The 19,928-nt window shown below is 33.6% G+C and overlaps 2 protein-coding genes across 2 annotated transcripts; both read left to right on the plus strand.

The window, feature by feature from the left end:
- Positions 1-10,122: 10,122 nt before the first annotated feature.
- LOC131075812 (LOB domain-containing protein 11) lies at positions 10,123-11,618 on the plus strand. The gene is made up of 2 exons (XM_058012711.2): positions 10,123-10,401; positions 11,004-11,618. Exons 1-2 carry the CDS (start codon positions 10,222-10,224, stop codon positions 11,328-11,330), a joined length of 507 nt encoding a protein of 168 aa, XP_057868694.2. The 5' UTR covers positions 10,123-10,221; the 3' UTR covers positions 11,331-11,618.
- A 5,625-nt stretch (positions 11,619-17,243) lies between these two features.
- Positions 17,244-18,937, plus strand: LOC131075811 (LOB domain-containing protein 1). The gene is made up of 2 exons (XM_058012709.2): positions 17,244-17,680; positions 18,239-18,937. The coding sequence occupies exons 1-2, from the start codon at positions 17,522-17,524 to the stop codon at positions 18,563-18,565; spliced, it is 486 nt and encodes a 161-aa protein (XP_057868692.2). The 5' UTR covers positions 17,244-17,521; the 3' UTR covers positions 18,566-18,937.
- Positions 18,938-19,928: the final 991 nt, after the last annotated feature.

A 19,928-nucleotide genomic window follows, 5' to 3' on the forward strand; every position in this document is an offset into this window, starting at 1 on the left:
TACCGGTTGCAATCTCCAAGCCAGATCTGTTAATGATTTTGCATTTTCCATCCTTCAAATTGTAATTGAAATCCCTTATCTACCAATTGTCCTACACTCAAAAGGTTATGCTTCAAACCTTCAACATAATAAACATTGTTAGTATTGTTCTTACCATCCAATGATATAGTTCCTTTTCCTTTGATCATACATGGCTTGTCATCTCCAAATCTAATTAGTCCACCATCAAATTCTTGCAAAGACATAAACTTCCCTTTATCTCCAATCATATGATGTGAACAACCATTGTAAATTACCCATTCATCCTTGTCCTCAATTTTAGCAGTAAGTTCCTTCTCTTTAGGTACATTCTCTTCAAGTGCCGGATCATCTTCTTTGATAGCCAAGAATACCCATTCTTTCCCATTGCCGGATCCACTAGCAGAGTCTTCTACCGGTTCATCATCTGAATCAACAATGCCTTCCTCATCCGCTACTATGTAGCATGACTTGTCTCTATTTTTCTTGAATCTATACTTGTTCTGATATCCAAGGTTAGGCTTAAATGATCTTTTAACTCTTTCTTCAAATCTTGAATTCCTTTTAGGACATCTAGATTCAAAGTGACCAATCTTATTACATGCAAAACATTTAAAATGTGCTTTTCCTTCATACTTACTTCCTTTCGACACTCTTCTAGAAAATAGTGCTTCAAGTTGCTCAAACTCATCATCCTTTCTCTTCATATCTTCTAACTCTTTTGCATATAAAGCTTTCTAGTCTTGCTTACCGATTGTAGATGTAGATGCATGAAAAGTAGGTTTAGTCTTCATAGCTCCAGAAGTTCCAAATTCCTCAAGCTCAAAAGCAGATAGTTTCCCAACCAAAGTATCTCTGTTGACAGATGTATTAGCCATTTTTCTCAACTCATTGATAGAAGTAGCCTTAATTTTGTAAGCCAGTGGTAGGGCTCTCAGGACTTTAGAGACAATTTCATCTTCACTCAGAGTTCCACCACAACATTGAATTCCCATTATAATCTCATTTACCTTTTCCGTGAATGCAGTAAACCTTTCATCTTCTTCCATCTTCAAGTTTTCATATCTCACCCGATAACCACAAGTTTGGCAATCTTCACTGTAGGGTCACCTTCATTAAGAGTCTCCAAATTATCCCATATAGCCTTTCCAGATGATTTGTCAGTTAATCCTATTATTTGCTGATCAGAAAGTTCACACAAGAGGGCTTCTCTTGCTCTACAATCATTCTCAAGCTCCTTGAACAGGTTTACTGGAGGAGGATTTCCAGATCCCGAATTATAGTGTGTGACACCATTCTGTGTGATCTCCTAAATCTCCTTGCCAAGACATCTCAGATGAGTCTCCATCCAAATATTCCATACTGTGTAATGTGTTCCATCAAGCCTCGGTATATCCCTTCGAAATATAGCTCCAGAAGAACTGGACGAACTTGAACTGTTAGTCGCCATATGATCTTCCTCAAGCAGTTAAACTTTTTGCAGAGAGGACCAAAGCTCTGATACCAATTGTTAGACATTTCAGATAACTGGAAGAAAATTGAGAGGGGGGGGGGGGTGAATCAGTTGTCACAGATTACTAGAAGCAATCAACAATTTAAACTTTAATACAGGAACCCAAAACAATAATACCAGAATAACAGTTAACCCAATTAAGCATAAACAATAATCATAAAATAAAAGCCATTCACACAACACCAAGATTTGTACTTGGAAAACCCAGTAAAGGGAAAAACCATGGTGGGAAGCCTACCTACAGTCAGATAATACTTCTATAGTAAGTATGTAAATTACAATGAAGGGGCCTACACTTGCAAGAAGGCCAACAGCCTAGAGCACACTGCTCATCACAAAAAGAGTCTCACTAACTACATACAAATCCAGACTACAATCCGGAGAAGTGTTGAACTGCAAAAGATAACATCTCCTTTGCCAGAGTATAGTTCTTGTTAAGCTCAATACCAGAGGACTAAATTCTCTTACATAAACCTAATTCTATCTCCAATGGTCAACCAACTCCTCTACCTCAATCATATTACATTATTTGCACATTACAATCCTTGACCATGACTTCTCACATTAACCATGATGATCTACAATGAGATCTTACATCTACATATAAAAACCCTCAACCATAAACAATCGGGTTGAGCACCGAACAATAAATCAATTACATAATTACAAACCATGCCGGCCTTAGGCCAAACAAATAATATCCAACACATAAGACATCCCAAAAATACATCAATAAGTCCTATCCATACGTTACATCAATGCCAATCTATAATCTAGATCAACCAGGACCAAGTATAGGTCCACATGCTTCAATAATGATCTCCAATCGCCAAGTCTCGAACATGATCACCAACAACATCTTGAAACTCCATTAGAAGCCACACCAACACCACTTATGCAATTCATTAAAGATCTCCATTAGAATATCTACTGGTGAAACCCTCGCTAGAACCAGAAACCAAACTTCTAAGCAAGCACGATGCCATCCAATCACCAGACCAAAACCAAATGACCAAACATGAATATAAGTATCATAAACAAGCCAATTCCATCACCAGATTATACCGGAGCCTGCCGGATCATACCAGATCCAATTTAACTAGAAACCACTTAACCTACCATAACCAAAAGGGTGTCGATAAAGCATCCTAATAGCTAGTGTTGAAATCAATGAAAAAATATCAATGCAACACATAATCAATTCCACGAAATGGCCAACAATGTATATATCTATGATTGGAAGCTTGCTTTACCTAACTACCTCTAGGCCTGATATAGTACAAGCAGTGTGTAAGGTGGCTAGATTTTAAGCCGCCCAAATAGCTAGTGTTGACATCAATGACAAAACATCAATGCAACACATAATCAATTCCACCAAATGGCTAACAACGTATAAATCTATGATTGGAAGCTTTCTTTACCTAACTGCCTCTAGGCCTGATATAGTACAAGGAGTGTGTATGGTGGCTAGATTTCAAGCCACCACAAAGTAATCTCATGTGAATGTTGTGAGAAGAATCTTTAGGGTACACTTGATAGGGTTTGTGGTATTGAAAGAATTAATGAATTCACTTTGCAAGACAACACATATGTAGATTGGGCAGGTTGTGCAGATGACAAGAAGAGCACTAGTGGTGGAGCTTTCTTCCTTTGTGTCAGGTTGGTCTCACGGCACAATAAGAAACAAGAATCCATCTCTTTATCTACTATTGAGGCTGAATACATAGCTACTACTACATGTTGTTTGCAAGTTCTTTGGATGAAGTAGACACTCAAGGACATCTAGGTAGAGTATGCTAGTCCAATCTTCATAAAATGTGACAATTCAAGTGCTATCAACATATCCAAAAACCCTATTATGCACTCAAGAACAAAGCGTATAGCAATTAAGTATCATTTCTTGAGGGAGAAGGTAGCAGGAAAAGAAGTCAAGGTTGAATATGTTAGTACTGGTGAGCAAGTGGCTGATATTTTCACAAAACCCTACCTAAAGACATTTTTGAAAATCTGAGACTAAAGTTGGGAGTTGTCCCTCCTTTCAACACTCAAGTAGACTTAGAGGTTTGTGGTTTAGGGGGAGCTTATAGATTCACATTCAACGTCCTTGAACCCATGTGTGTTCCTAGAGTGATAGAGCATATTTATTTTACTTCTCAGGGGGAGATAATTACTACTAAACATGGTCAACAAAATGCTAAGTTGTGTTGCAGATGCATGGGCACAACATAGGTGTATGCAACCATATGTAAAATTGTCACAAGGGGAGTGTTTCTAGTTGAGAAGAGGTATGGGGTACTCATCAATGCCAAAGGGGGAGATTGTTGTCATTAGTTGTCATTGATGTCAACATGTTCAGATGTAGATTGATCTAGTTAAAGTTGCAGAAGTGTTGGTTCGAGTTGGATTCGAGTTAGGTTTGTTTGGCATCAATTCTTGGAGTTCTTTCATGTCAACTTCACAATGTGCCTGCTACCACTCCTCGTGACCTGAGTTTATCATCGAGAGATGTCACTTTGGCAAGATGTCTTGACTATTTTGGAGTTCATTCAAGTCTTGTCAAATGTGTTGAAAACCCACAATGATGAAGATTTTTGGTGAGAGATCTTCAAGTCTCCTCAAAACCCTTATTGTTTGTTGTGACTATGCCCTTCGATGAGACTTCTTCCGAGTTGAGCATGCACTTAGTTTAATATCAACATTCCTGTTTTGGGGTGACTTCAAATGTGTCTTGTCGACATGTATTTTGGCATGATTCTGCCTTTCAGCAAGACTCCATTTTGGGCTTTGCAGATCCTTTGAGTCATACCAATATCCCTTCGATGAGACATTAATCATGTCTAGCTGATATAGTCCCTTTGTCGATGTGACCTTACTTTTTGGTAAGACCTAGTTCAGTCCTTGTAGAATCCCTATGTCATATTGAGATAACCCTTGTTCGTTGTGATGTGTTAGGTGTCTTGCTGACGATGTTTGTGTTTTGATATGACTTTGTTTTTCGAAAAAACACTCTTTGGTTCTAGGCAGCCTTTGGTGCTATACCAACAATATCCCTTTCGCTATGATGTGTAATGTGTCTAGTCGACAAAGTTTCTTTTCGGCGTGACTTAGTTTTTCAGGAGAATTCAATTTGCCTCTTGCCAGCCCTTTGGAGCTATAGTGACATGGGTCTTGTTCGTTGTGATGGATGCAATTTCTTGGCGAAATACCACCAACAATAAGGTTTGATCAAATGATGCCCAACCATATCGCAACCAGGAAGACTAGAGAAGGAAGACTTTGTGGGGGTCGTAACCATAACTTTGTTCACTACATAAGCAAAGTACTTGACAACTTATCATTCTTGTAAGGAAACCATTTAGCTTAATCTATTGTGTTTTTTTTTGGTTTCAATGATGTTGAACAAATTACTATATGTTGTGACAACCAAAGTGTTATTTGTTTAGCGAAGAATCCTACTTTCCATGCCAGAACAAAGCACATTGATATACAATTTCACTTTGTTCATGATAAGGTGGAGGAAAAAATTGATGCTTTGGTTAATGTTGCAAATGCACTAACAAAGTTAGGGAGCACTGAGAAATTCAAATGTCTGTTGATTCTGTGGGCCTTAGGGACTTGAGCACATGATAGTACTTTTGACTCTTTATAGGTCTTCAACAAGTGGGAGAATGTTGGGAATAAGGTGTCTTGACCTTAGAGTCCCAATATATTTATTGTTTGATTGTCAGAACTCTTATAGTTTCTTCTATTTACTATGATGATTACTAGTTTGGTGAAAGAGTCATGGAGAATTATTATTTGGCAATTGGTATTTATGGTGGTGTTCACTTTTGACAAGTGGTGTGAGGTAGATGTTGCATATGACAATATGTCTGTTATTGGTGAGTCATGAGTTAGTGATTTGGAAAGTTGCTATGTACAACGTGTCATGGAAATGACAACTTGTTGTATTTGACACCACTTACCTTTTGAGCATATGAGTTGGTTTTGGAAACCATGGGCACTTTCCACTTGTGTTGAGCTCTACAAATATGTGTCTTCTTAGTGTATTTTGTATGATAAGTTGGATATCTTCAAAGTTTTTTTGTGTCATGATCTTTTCTAGAGTTCTATATTGTTGTATCTACTCCTAAAGAATGTTGGCTTTGTGTATTCTATTGTAACTATTGGTTGTTGCTAATAATACAATTGAGTCTGGCTTTTGGAGTGTGGGTTTTTTTCTCAAAAGTTTTTTCCCATGTATATATAGTGTTGTGATTTTATGTGTTTGAATATGAATTTGTATGTGTTTATCTAATTTGTAATAGTTAAAGGGTTTGCACTTGATTTTTTTTGCATCATCTCTCTTGTTATATTTAACATTTGAAAGCGTTATTCCACACTTTGCTTCCTTTCAAGGGATGATAGGTATATTGAACCATGTCTAGATGTAATGTAAGAAGAAGAAGAAACATCATTAGATTGTGCACAAGATAATATCTATATCTGAAAAAGGGTGTGCAAAACAGGACACACACACAAAACCTATTGTTTGGAAGATGCTTGACAATTGTATATCAATGCATCAAGAGGTTTTTTTTCATGTTACCCATAAAAAAATTTCTTCTCTTTATTTTTTTGCTTGATACAAGTAGCTTTCTACTATCTACAATATATACCTATAACATAAGAACAAACACACTCTTTTTTTTTTTTTCATTTGCCATAGAGGTATTCCCGAGACTCATCCCAACATTTCCCACCAGACCTTGAGAACAAACACACCTTTTTGATATAAGTCCAACTACTTTTTGTTGCACTCTGTAGGAACAAAAAAAAACTAGTAAAAAGTTTATTCTAGGCTCATTTAATAGAAACAAAAGAAATTATAGATTACATTCCAAATAAGACCGTGATATCACAAATCATTTCTTCAATAGATTATAAGCAAAAATATAATACAAACATATTTAAAGAATCATACACAATATTATATATATTTCAAGATTGTATATTCTCAAGCAATAATTAACTAAACTAATTTATATACTTCCCCATCAAATTGGGACGCGTCTATTCTGGGTCCAAAACTACAGTACGGATTGACTAACACGCGTGTTAGTCGCGCGTTTTACACCGTCGATTTTGCAATAAATGACTGCGATTAACTAACACATCGCTATCACGCTGTACGAAACGTCCGTTTTGAAACCAGAATAGCAGCGGCCATCAAATTGTATCTCCTCCCCATACAAATGCTAATAATTAGTACCCAAATAAAAAAGGTATCCAATGGCAAAGCGAAAGGGCAATGTACCAGATCCATACCTTGGAGAGCGAGCTGAAGATCCAACGGTATCAAATGGTCCAAGGAGAATCTATGCGTTGGCCCCCATAAAGGGAACGTGCGTCCTTTTTAACAAGGGAAGTCATTGGTCTGAGAAAAAAGTTACATAGATTAGACGTGGGACGGAAAATTATTGAGTGCTTAAACGTCGGTGATTGACTTTTTCCAAACATGTTATATGCATGTTTAGGTAGTATAAATTCAAAAATATAAGTAATCTTTTAAAGTATTTTAGTAAAGGTAGTGTGTAATAAGGTGTCTTTCATCTTAAATTTGGCATTCATTTATACATTAATAAATTATATATTATTTTAATTAAATGTTTATCAAGAATATGAGATATTATAAATATATAAGAAAGTTTAAAAAATGTATTTTGAAGTTATCTATATTATTCGTGTGAGGAGAAAAATGTATATACTACATTTATTTCTTGTTTCAATTTGTTTGTCTTTGATTTGGTTTTGAATATATTAACTTAGTAATCAATTTATCTTGATTTTTGTAAACTGGCTCCAAATCCAATGTTTACCTTTATAGTACCATATATCATATCTATAGAACTAGGTCGGTCCAATTCCTAAATATTTTTTCATAGACAAAATTGCAACTATGATTATTTTCCCTAGATTGAGAATCTAAATTTAATAATTGTACGATCATATTTATGCATTTTTGTCATAAAATAGAATCATTTTTTTGAAAGACTCGAACAAAAAGAAAAGTTTTAGGAAGAGTGTTAAAAATTATGGACTATAGACATATAAATAATGTGTACTTAACCATTGAATGATTGTAATATATGCTATATGATATATATCTAGTTTATAATTTTTCTTTCTTTAACCATTGCATGACTTGACATTTGAAGAGCAACTTTAAACGAATAATTATTGTAAAAAGTTTGGTTGGCATTTAGGGTTCATTATCAAATTTAGCCTTTACTTGAACCCAATCATGCATAAAATTCTGTTCCACTTTCTCAAATTAAAAAAATTACTATTTTTAGAATTTATAATTAAGACATTTGATTGTTTCTCATCACCTTGCACACTACTTTTTTATTGAAGTATCTAGGGTTGTTTATCAAAATATAAGGCTTGGATCAGAAAGATACATGAGAGAGGCATTTGAAAGAGAAATGCATCATTATTACTTGTGTGCAAATTCAATCTACATGAACATATATTATAGTGAAACCTTAATTTAGTAATTTGTTGCATCATTCTTTCATTTGCTTTCAATATTGTGAAAAACAACAACTATGACTAGAAGATAAACAACTCCAAAGTTTGAATTATCGTAAACTAGACCTTTAAAGGTTTTTGTTAGCACTAAATTGTGTATAATAAGATATCACGTGAAGGCAAACTGGTTTCATAGAGCCATACGTATAGATAATGGTGATCACACTAGAAAGATGTGATCCCAACAACTAAGTAGAATCACAAACACAATTCTATCCAAGATTACAAAATTTATAACTCTATCATAATAATGTGGAATCTAATATTCAAACCACATTGATCAAAATATGTCAAAAATAAATAAACAACCTCTTATTTCCTTTTTCATTTACATTTTTATATCAAAATACTCTCTTCGAATTTATCTATATCTAATTTCTATTGATTGAGATATTATTTATTAAATTAGGTGTAGGCATTTTAAAAAACATGTAATTTTACTTTTGTAATGAAGATGTTATAGTTTAAATAAAAAATAAAAAATATAACATAAAGTTAACATGAAATATAAGTGGAATGACATCACACCTTGAAAGGTAAGGTTGAAACTAAGAAGCAACCAAAACACAAGAAAAAAAATCCCATTGCTAAGCCACAAGGGTTGATGTACAAGTGGAGAGGGATCCTAGTTAGTAGTTAGGCCACAACCATTCAAGAGCCATTTAAAATGGGCTCCCAACCTAGAGTGATAGCATCCTTTTTAATTTCTTCTTGAGCAATATCTACACAAAATAAAAAAATAGGAAGGTTTAGAAAGACAACTTCTCCCTATCAAGCCATTTGGAATGATCATGATTGTATTGGGAGGTAGAAGATTGATCACATGGCAAGGGATACCAACCATAACATTAGCGACTAGGAGAACCTTGCAAACTATGAGGGTCATCTTTGGAATTGTAGTTATAGTAATGATGACACCCATATAAAGGAATATTATTGTGATTAACAGTAACACATGACTAGTAGTACAAAAAGCTTTGGTCCAATACTTTATATAAATATTTATAAGTGGAAGACTTAAAAAAACCATTTTATTGATGTGAGTACCTATATTGCAACAATAAAACATATAATTATTTGAATGAAAAAGAAATGTCAAGAGTCAATCTTAAAAAATAATATAAAATAGTATTTATCTTATTTTTACCCAGTATCAAACACTTCATTTCATTTCACATTCATACATCAATTATGTGTGTGCGATGGAAATAAGTTAGATTATATAAATGTCGTCATCTTTGTCTTTATTAGTAGATTGCAACAAATGAGTAAACATACTTCTCAATCAGATGTCGTCTTTGACTAAGTAGTCACATGTGGGGGAGATCATTTGTCAAAGTGAGTTAAGTGTCGAACTTGAACTAAAAGTGTAGATTTTGATAATTTTTTGGTTGTCTTTGTATTGACTTAAGTGCTTATAGCTATTATTTTAGCTTTTGGATAGTTATGACAAATGTTGTAAGATTCGTTATACACATGTAAGGGGCAAAAAGTGATTATTTTGAGTTGACATTCCATACACATTCTCTATTGTCTAGGATCAATTGATCCAATACATATGCACAAATGCCTCTATAATTGTGTGTTATTGGTACCAATAAATTTGTACAATTGATATATCGATGCGTAGCTATTGACCCACTAGATGATGTTCTAATAAACTTTTAATTAGCAAAATTTAATGAACAGTTATTGAAACATGAAGGAAACTAGAGCCCCTCCTCATCAAATATACTTACCCAATTGAAAATACTTACCCAATTGAATTTCAATTCTTTGACTATACTCCAATCATATCTTAACACCTACCATTCTGTAATAAAACCGTGATATCTGATTGTGCCGCGTGACTGTATCGAATATAATCGCTACGATTCTGATACATCTGTGGGCGTCACGTGCTGACGAAAGGAAAACTGTTCATTTTGACTGGAATGCTTAATGCCATCAGCTATATATTATATCAATCAAGCCTGCTCCAAATCGATCTCATCTTCTTAACTTCAGTAAGTGTTCACAATTTTTGATAGTTAATAATTAGTTCTTTGAAACGATTCTGATCTGCTGGCTTCACTATTAAAAGTCGTGTAAACTTTTGTTCCTGCTGCTTGATTCAGATGGAACAGAAAACACGAGATATGCCTCGGATTGTTTATCCCTGTGCAGCTTGTAAGATTCAACGAAGAAAATGCGGAGATAAATGCGCTCTTGCTCCTTATTTTCCACCAAGTGATCTTCACAAGTTCATAGTGGTACACAAATTGTTTGGAACAAGCAACATTGTCAAAACCCTTCAGGTATAAATCAAAATTTTTTATTGATTTTTTCAAAAGCATTGCTCCTTTTTCTCAGATTCAACAAAATCAAATATTTTTAAAGATTTTTTCGAAAAAGCATTACTCCTTTTCTCAGATTTAACAGAATCAAATATTTTTAAAGATTTTGCTCAGAAACATGATTTCTTTTTCTGATTTAACAAAATATGAGTATTTACTGCTATAATCAATTTTTTTTTAAAGATTTTTCTGAAAGACATTATTTTTTTTTTCAGATTTAACAAAAATATGAATATTTACTGTTACAATTAAAAAATTTATAGATTTTTTTTTCTCAAATTCATTACTCCTTTTCTCAGATATTTTAACACAAATATGAGTATTTACAGCTACAATCAAATTTTTTAAAATTTTTTTCTCAAATTCATTACTCCCTTTCTCAGTTTTAACAAAAATATGAGCATTTACTGTTACAGTCAAATATTTTTAGAACTTTTTCTCGAAAACATTACTCCTTCTTTTCTCAGATTTAACAAAAATATGAGTATTTACGGCTACAGAACGAGCAGTACTTTAATGGAAGCATAGATATATTGAATCCGTTTCCCCTTTTTGTATTGCAGGAAATTCCGGCAGAGAAGAGGGCAGATGCTGTAAATAGCATGGCATATGAAGCAAGTGAGAGAGTGCGCGATCCGGTCTACGGTTGCACCGGAAAAATTTGTCGATTGCATAAGCAAGTATTACACCTCCAATCACAGCTGGCAATCGCTCAAGCCGAGCTCCTCAATACACACGCTAATCTCATGTCTCTCCTGACTGGAATTTGTAATGCTGGTGAAGAAAGTAGTACATCGGATGTAGTACAGCAGAGTGATCCAATTGAAGACGACTTAATTGTTTGGCAAGATGACGATGAGGATCCGTTTGGATTGTGGGAGCCACTGTGAACGTTGTCAGGCTGTCGAATTTGTTCTCTATTCCATCTTATGTCTAAGTTTACAAGCATAACTTATTAATGATATTTATACCTAGGTATATTGACTGTGGTGCTACCACACAATCAGAAAACAGTAGTCAATGAAATGGTTGGTGGACGCATTGTGCCTCTATGGGCACCGCCCATGTCATCTGAGTGTTAAGCCTGAGACAAGTTATCCAGTATGTCCATGAAGGGCAATATCATTTGAATTCTCTTTGTTTTTATCAATGGATGCATCATTTAAGGTCGTCTCTGATGGATTTGAAATTGAGCTAGTCCTTATATTCTCGCAACATTGAAAAAACATATCTAAGTTATTTGTATTAATCTTTGCCTCTTTGTTCTATAAGATTTATTATAAATCTTGCAAGAAAGCTACTGCCTTCATGATTAAAAGAACCAGATGTGTCGAGGCTTCTTTATATTTTTGGTAATGGCATGCATTATATGCTGAATGTCACACACCTTTAGAAGAACAACATCTTGCTACCCTCATTCGTGCCTTCTTTTTCTTCAACATCACAGTCAGCGACAATTTCATCAACACAGTTAGCAACCACAAGAGAGCTTCGCATGGGTTTGATAAAATGAAGGTAAAGCTCTCTTGGTTTCTACATTTCTTGAACACGGGAGACGACTTCTTGATTTTTAGAGCATTTCATCATATGGCATCCTCTATGGATATGTTCTCTTCTTTTTAAGTCTTGTAATTCACCTAATATATTGATGGGTAACAACTAATACATCGAAAGTTTACAGTGGGAAAGGTTTTATTGACATGGGAGAAGAATCTTTTAATGATGTACTTTGTGTTCTCTCCTTTTTATTTAAATCAAATTTCTCATAGTGGACAAGGTAAATTAATTGAGTTCACTCCTAATTATGTTTACATTACGGATATAGAGACTAGAGAGATGATTGCTATCAAGGTGGTTGATAATTCATCATATTTGGATACCTTTTCTCATTTTTCTCCCTTTGATTGATTTACACACCCTTTCATCAAGGGTGAAGCATGTTTATGAGAAGAAGTTTGGTCACTTGAATCTTGCCATTCTTGAGACTAGTGTTGAGCTTCCTACTCCTCCACCTCTCGCTTCTTCAGCTTTGAGTGCTTCACTTCAATAGGTTGATAATAGTTATTTAGATCTTGCTTTGTGGGATGAGTATTTAATAAGTGTTTCAAAACTATTTGTACAGTCTCAGATTTTAGATTTGGGAGACACACTTGAGGGTATAATTCACTCTTTGTTGATGACAATTTCAACACAATTATCATCCCATCTTCATTGTCTTTAGAGATCGACATACTTGAGTCTCCCCATTCACTTGATTTTTCATTCTTGGTTGAGATTGATCATGAGTATGTTGTTACTTATTCAAGCTTAGAGACTCCTACCCAATTTTTAGAGGCACATGATGTTTTTCATTCCTCCTTTTAGCTGGACATGGAGTGCCTTCTTCATCAACTTATGGACTTTTTTCTTCCAAAGGTAATATGTGTTGCTTGTAGGCATTAGATCCCCATTTGTTTTCAAGCATACTCCATAAGCATTAGAGTTTTTTCATTATGGGGGATATCTCGTTTCTCTTTGTCCTTCCTATGTGGGGACCATTGATAGTATATTTATGATGGGACACAATCCTTTTTTGTTTGTTTCTTTATCTCTTTTGGATAAGAGTTTTTTCCCACTAGATTTTCTCATTTTCTCCTTTTGTGAGAGATTGCATTTGCATTGTACATGGATACCTAACATGGCCTAGTAGCTAGGATCCATCATGTCATCATAATGATTTGCATTTTTGCTTAATAATCTACTCCCTAAGTTGCACTTAAGGGGGGTTTGTTGGTGTGAATAATATTTTGGACCTAGTAAGGTCTTGTATCTAGTATTTTTTCTAGTTCCTAGTGAGTGACTTATTCACCTGACTTAACTTTACTTAGGTCCTTGGTATCCTTCTAGAAAATAGATTAGTTGTTACATAATCTAATCTTATCTCATGACAACTACTTTTAGTTACCCAGGTAAACACTTTAGTTGTCTTATTGCATAGGATTATGATACTTGTCCTATAATCTAGTCTAATCCTACCTCTTATCCCGTCTTTTAAATAAGAAATGGCTCTCATGTACATTTTCATGTGCACTCTTGCATTCATAATCAAGCAATTTATTCTTGCCATTTTCTCTCTTGTAGAAGTTATTTTAGTCTTAAACCTAGTTCTTGAGGGTGTTGAAGAGTCACCAATCAATTCCTACACAAAAACCATGAATGTTTTAGAGGTTAAAATGTCTTTCAAATAAATTTTAAGAGAACATGTGTATTATCATGTACATTTAATTGATGACAATTATATAGTGAATCATGATTAATATTTATATATGAAACTTTAATAGCAACATGTTTGTATGGCTAGAGTTTATTATTAAACAATAATTGTAAATAATAACAATAAGGGTTATATTGGAATTCAAAATCCTTTTAAATATTATAAAACTATTTTGTTAAAAATAGGTTAGAATGATATTTAGTATATAGATATTAAATGTAAAATTTAGGTTTTGATTTAACTTTTTTTAGATTGGGTCCAATCAATCTAGACGTGAGAGTGAATAATTTTAGCTTTATATTTGCATTCAATACAATAATGTGTACTATTTGATGCCTCACATCATATTCAAATTTATCATACAATAAAATTAAAATTAATTCTCTAGAAACCAACAAGAAATCCTTCCCAACAAATGATGCACTAAATATAAATCTACATGGTCCTTCTATTTCTTAGCTTATTACAATGGTGCAAGTGGAAAGATGGGAAGCAAAGAATAGTTGTAAATGCCTTTGCTCATTTCTATACTATTCCAAAAGAGGATTTATGACATTTGGAAATATTCTATACGAGTGAGCTAGTTCTCTATAGGCATTTTTGTGATATGGTTATAGGTATAGGTCTCATTAAAAAATAGATTATAAAAAATTAAAAGGAAATAAATATAATCAAATATCATGTGATCATGAAGAGGATGAGGACATTGACAATGAGACAAACACCAAAAACTATAATATAAATGAATGAACAAAATTTTCCACCACAAATGGGCCTTGATGATAAAAGTCTAAGTACATTTTTTATTTTTTTGATGGAGGTCCAGACCTACGAGCATGACAGCCCAACAAGGGCATGAAGCCCGCGAGTTGCTAGCCTAGTGAGGGCCTTCACAAAATATTTTTTGCCACTCGATACAGGGGCATGAGCCAATAGGTTGAACCTCTTCGGCTAAGATCCAAGGATTGTCGGGTATCCATTCTGCCAAATTCGCCTAGGGCACGATCCCGACCTCATCCCTTATGATGTCAGAGCCTTGCACTCAGCAAGACTTGATCCCTAGTGGGCTCATTTGGAGCCATTCAACTTCACCAGTAGACCAAGGGCCCATTGACCTAAGTACATTTGAATTTGCTCCAATGCATAGAAATAAAGAAACACAACCAAAAATCTTATTCCATACCCATTTGATAGAAGCAAAGGAAATTGTAGGTTGCATTCCAAACAAAGCTGAAATTTTTATGTGTCTTTCCTTCAATTGATTATAAGCAAATATGTAATACAAACATATCTAAAATATCATAGACAATATTATATATATATATCGAAATTATATACACAAAATAATAAATTAAAATAAACACTTACAAAATTATAATAATTAACATATTTTATTGCTAATACCTACTACTTAGGGAGATAGTTGGAATAAACGACTTTGTCTAAGGAGAATCTATTGCGTTGGCTGCTTCCATAAAGAACGTGCGTCCTTTTTGACAAGGGAAGGCATTGGCCAATGAGAAGAAAGTTATAGATACGTACACACTGCCCAAGTCATTTGTAATCATTATTTTCACAATGTGATGTTTATAGTTTAGTCCATCCCAGCCGCTTCAAGGTGGACGGAAACAGAGTGGTCCCAAACTTTTTGTTTTTAAAAAAAAACTACATATTATTTTGGTCAAATGTTTATATAAAATATTGGATAGAAATATATAAAAAGGTTTAGAAAAAATATTCTTTAAGATTTGATTGCTTTTGATTAAGTGAGCAAGGAAAGGGCTCTAACTCATACAAATCAGTTCAAGAAGTCATTACAACAGTAAGCTTAATAAAAAATCCAGACAAAAAGTCAAGAACAATCCAACCAGACAAAAAGTATGGAGAAGAAAGGTCCCAAGAAGAAACACAAGCAGAACAAGAAATAAAAGAAGACACCAAAACACTAGCATTTTTGTCATGTGGGTGTTGTTTTAGTCTTTGTTTTTTTTTTCAATTTCTTTTGCTCTCTTCCCCTTTGTTTTGCCTTGGTTTTTGTGTCATTCCCTCCCCTTTCTCTTCTCTACCCCTCCACTATTTAGTAGGTCTTGATTTTCTATTCACTCGTTTTCTTTTCTCTAGTTCACTATTCTGATGATGGATCATAAAGTATGATCCAAAACGTTGATAGAAAAAAAGATACAAGCAGTCAAATATAGTTGCTCTTAGATTCAAAGAAGTCTAGAGTTTTAAGATTTGTATACCAAACTTCTAAAAGTATTTGTCAACACCAAATCTTGTATAATAAGACATTAAATGAAAACAAACTAGTTTCATAAAGCCATATGCATAGAAGATAGTGATGACACTAGCAAGAAGTAATCACAACAATTGATTAAAATTACAAACACAATTCCATCTAAAATCACAAAAAAAACTTTAACTTAATCTATCGTAATAATTTGAAATCTATTATTCAAACCACACCAATCACAATGTATCTTACAATCAAAATATGCGATAGTGGCTAAACAACAAGTCTTGTTCCCTCTTTAATTTGCATCTTGATTGTGGACTACCAACTCTTTGAAATTTTCTAAAACTAATTTGTATTGATCGAAATATAAGGTGTAGGGATTTTAAAACATATGAGGGTTTACTTTTGTGATGAATAGTGTTGTACTTTATAAAAATTAAAATTTTAATACAATGATGACATAAAATACAAATGAAATGATGTGACACTTCTATAAAAAAGATTAGAATAAAAAAGCAACAACAAGAACAATAAAAAATGATCACACCACAAAGCCAATATGGCTATGAATAGGAGAATTAAGAGATCCTAATAAGAAGTGGGGCTACAATTATCTACTAAATCTTTGATCATCTAAAATGGACTCCCAATCTAGAGTGGTGTCATTTTTTAATTTTTCTTCTTAAACAAAATCCACACAAATGAAACGATATCTAGATGTGACAACTTCTCCCAACCATGATCATGGGCTGCGTCTATTCTGGCTCCAAAACAAACCTTTCGTACAGCGTGTTAGTGACAAGTTAGTCAATCACAACCGTTAATTGCAAAATTGACAGTGTGAAACGCACAACTAACATACGTGTTAGTCAATCCGTATTGTCGTTTTTGAACCAGAATAGACACGTCCATGATCATAATGAGTGGTAGAAGACTAACCATAACATAATCACTTTGTAAACCATGAACATCATCTTTGAAATTATGTCTAAAGTAATGATGAGACCCACGTAAAGAGAGAATATAAGAACACGTGAGGAACAAAACAAAAAGTATTGATCCAATACTCTAGATAAATAATTGCAAATGAAAAACTTCCCCCAAAAAATCACTTTATTAACCTAGTATATATAATATAACAGTAAAACATAAAATTATTTGAATGAAAAGGAAATGTCGTGAGCCAATGCTGAATATAATAAAGAATTGTTTGTCATGTCTGCTTTAGCATTTACTTTGGTTACTTTATTTTTACTCTAAATTGTTTTGTCATAAATTTTTCATGTGATATGTGATTGTGCCATATGACTTAAAGAATACAATCAATAAGATTCTGATACGTCTCTCGGCGTCACGCGGTGACGAAAGGGAAACGTACAATTTGCACCGGAATGCGTAGCAAGATCAGCTATATGTTCTCAGTCAGGTTTATGCCCCAAATCGATCTCATTTCCTTAGCTTCAGTAAGTGTTCACGATTTTAGATAGTTAATTGGTTCTTTGAAACGACTCTGATCTGCTGGCTTTACTGTTTAAAGTCCTGTAAACTTTTGTTTCTGCTGCTTAATTCAGATTTAACAAAAAACACGAGAGATGCCTCGGATTGTTTATCCATGTGCAGCTTGCAAGATTCAACGAAGAAAATGCGGAGATAACTGCGCGCTTGCTCCTTATTTTCCACCAAATGATCTTCACAAATTCATAGTGGTACACAAATTGTTTGGAACAAGCAACGTTGTCAAAATCCTTCAGGTATAAATCAAATATTTTTGAAGCTTTTTTCAAAAGCATTACTCGTTTTCTCAGATTTAATAAATATTTTTGAAGTTTTTTTCAAAAGCATTACTCGTTTTCTCAGATTTAATAAATATTTTTGAAGATTTTTTCAAAAGCATTACTCTTTTCCTCAGACTTAAACAAAAATATGAGTATTTACTGTTACTATCAATTTTTTCTCAAAAAAATTATTCCTTTTCTCAAGTAAACAAAAATATGAGTATTTACTGCTACAATCAAATATTTTTAAAGATTTTTCTCAAGAACATTAACTCTTTTCTCAGATTTAACAAAAATATGAGTATTTACTGCTAAAATCAAATATATTTAGAGATTTTTCTGAAAAACATTACTCCTGCTGAGATTTAACAAAAATATGAATATTTATTGTGACAGTCGAATATTTTTAATTTTTTTCCTAAAAACATTACTCCTCTCAGATTTAGCAAAAATATGAGTATTTACTGCTAAAACGATCAGTGCTTTAATCGAAGCATAGATATATTGAATCCGTTTCCCCTTTTTGAATTGCAGGATATTCCGGCTGAGAAGAGGGGAGATGCTGTAGAGAGCATGGCATACGAAGCAAATGAGAGAGTGCGCGATCCGGTCTACGGTTGTACCGGAAAAATTTGTCGATTGCAAAAGCAAGTATTACACCTCCAATCAGAGCTAGCAGCCGCTCAAGCCGAGCTCCTCAATACACACGCTAATCTCATGTCTCTCCTGACTGGAATTTGTGATGCCGGTGAAGCAAAAACCACATCTGATGTAGTACAGCAGAGCGATCCACATAAAGAAGACTTAATTGCTTGGCAAGATGATGACGAGGATCCGTTTGGATTATGGGAGCCCTTGTGAACAAGTTTGGTTTACCAGAAGTCATGCCTATTTTCAGGCGAACTCGTGTTAAAAAGGAATCATTAAATTGTTGCAAGGTTTTCAGAAAATAATAATATTTATATTTTTGAAATATCAATATTGTAGAATGAACTTTATAAAAAAAAGTTCAAACATAAAGAAAGTTCATCAAGAATAATGGTACATTCTTAGTTCATCATTTTTAGCCCTCTGTTCCAACGGAAAAGCCCTGATCTGGTTAGGCACTATATGTGAGAGGAAAGCAGACAAGAATCTAAAAGGGTTTCACAGCTCAATAAGTGTAATCATAAGCTTATGTTAGAAGTGGTGTATTTTTCAATATCACAAAAAATATTTCTTTTTATTTGTTCATTGGTTTTTATAACTAGTGTTATTTGTTTGTTATTTATTTAATTTATAAATTAATTATATTATTTATAGGAATGTAATTATAAATGTTTTGATTAATATCATTTTGATGAATGTGAAAATTACAACATATTGATGGGATAAGATCTATTTTATATAACATTATAATAATTAAAAAATAGAAAGTGTATATTTACTATGTGTTTAATTATTAATCTAAAAGACCAACAAAAAATATATTGGCACTTTCACAAATTTGAAATGGTTTGCTTAATTATTTAAGAAATGATTCTAGAGTCTTAATAAGTATTACTCAACCACAACCTCTATAGAATAATTATTAGACAGATAATATAATTACCCCATAAAATTTATATATCAAAAGTATCTGGTAGATGGTATAGTTAACCCCAATTAATTTTATATCAAAATTTGGAATTTGTCTTAAAAGATTTGTCATCCTTTATCATTGACTTGGTGCAAGTAAATGCAAAGGTAGAGTGCACAGTTTGCTCTACAATTGATATAAGTGAATAAATTTGATGATGCACTAAAATCTGCTCCTTTGAGATAAATATCAGATGACCTTAACATTCATTTTGCCTTAAATTATGTGCGATACTATGACTTTTGTTGGGTGGATTTCTGGTTTTGATTGTAGATTTGATTTGCAATTACGTGTAACATAAGAAAGACTCCCTCCTGCTACAAATTCACAAAACTCTCAAACAACAGTACAGATTGCAACCGAAAAACAATACAATTTTATTTATTCATCAAATGCCTTCAAATCTGCAAAACACATTATTTACAAATGGCCTTCTTAAGCCTCTCTCAAGCTCGGTGTCCAAACTCTGACTCAATTCACAAGCTAAGGTTTGTCTTTAGCAGTCCGCTCTCATGCAGTCCGTTTTCAAGATCAGATGGAGGTCACTTGTATAATGCAAGGCCAAAACTATAGACCCGCAACAGGAAAAAGAAAAAAACCGTGTAA

Source organism: Cryptomeria japonica, chromosome 3 (genome assembly GCF_030272615.1).
Source record: "Cryptomeria japonica chromosome 3, Sugi_1.0, whole genome shotgun sequence".
Taxonomy (NCBI): Eukaryota; Viridiplantae; Streptophyta; class Pinopsida; order Cupressales; family Cupressaceae; genus Cryptomeria; species Cryptomeria japonica.

Coding starts and splice junctions, on each gene's coding strand:
- LOC131075812 (XM_058012711.2), top strand. CDS start 10,222: ATGGAACAGAAAACACGAGATATGCCTCGGATTGTTTATCCCTGTGCA. Junction 10,402..11,003: donor ACATTGTCAAAACCCTTCAG/GTATAAATCAAA, acceptor TTTGTATTGCAG/GAAATTCCGGCAGAGAAGAG.
- LOC131075811 (XM_058012709.2), top strand. CDS start 17,522: ATGCCTCGGATTGTTTATCCATGTGCAGCTTGCAAGATTCAACGAAGA. Junction 17,681..18,238: donor ACGTTGTCAAAATCCTTCAG/GTATAAATCAAA, acceptor TTTGAATTGCAG/GATATTCCGGCTGAGAAGAG.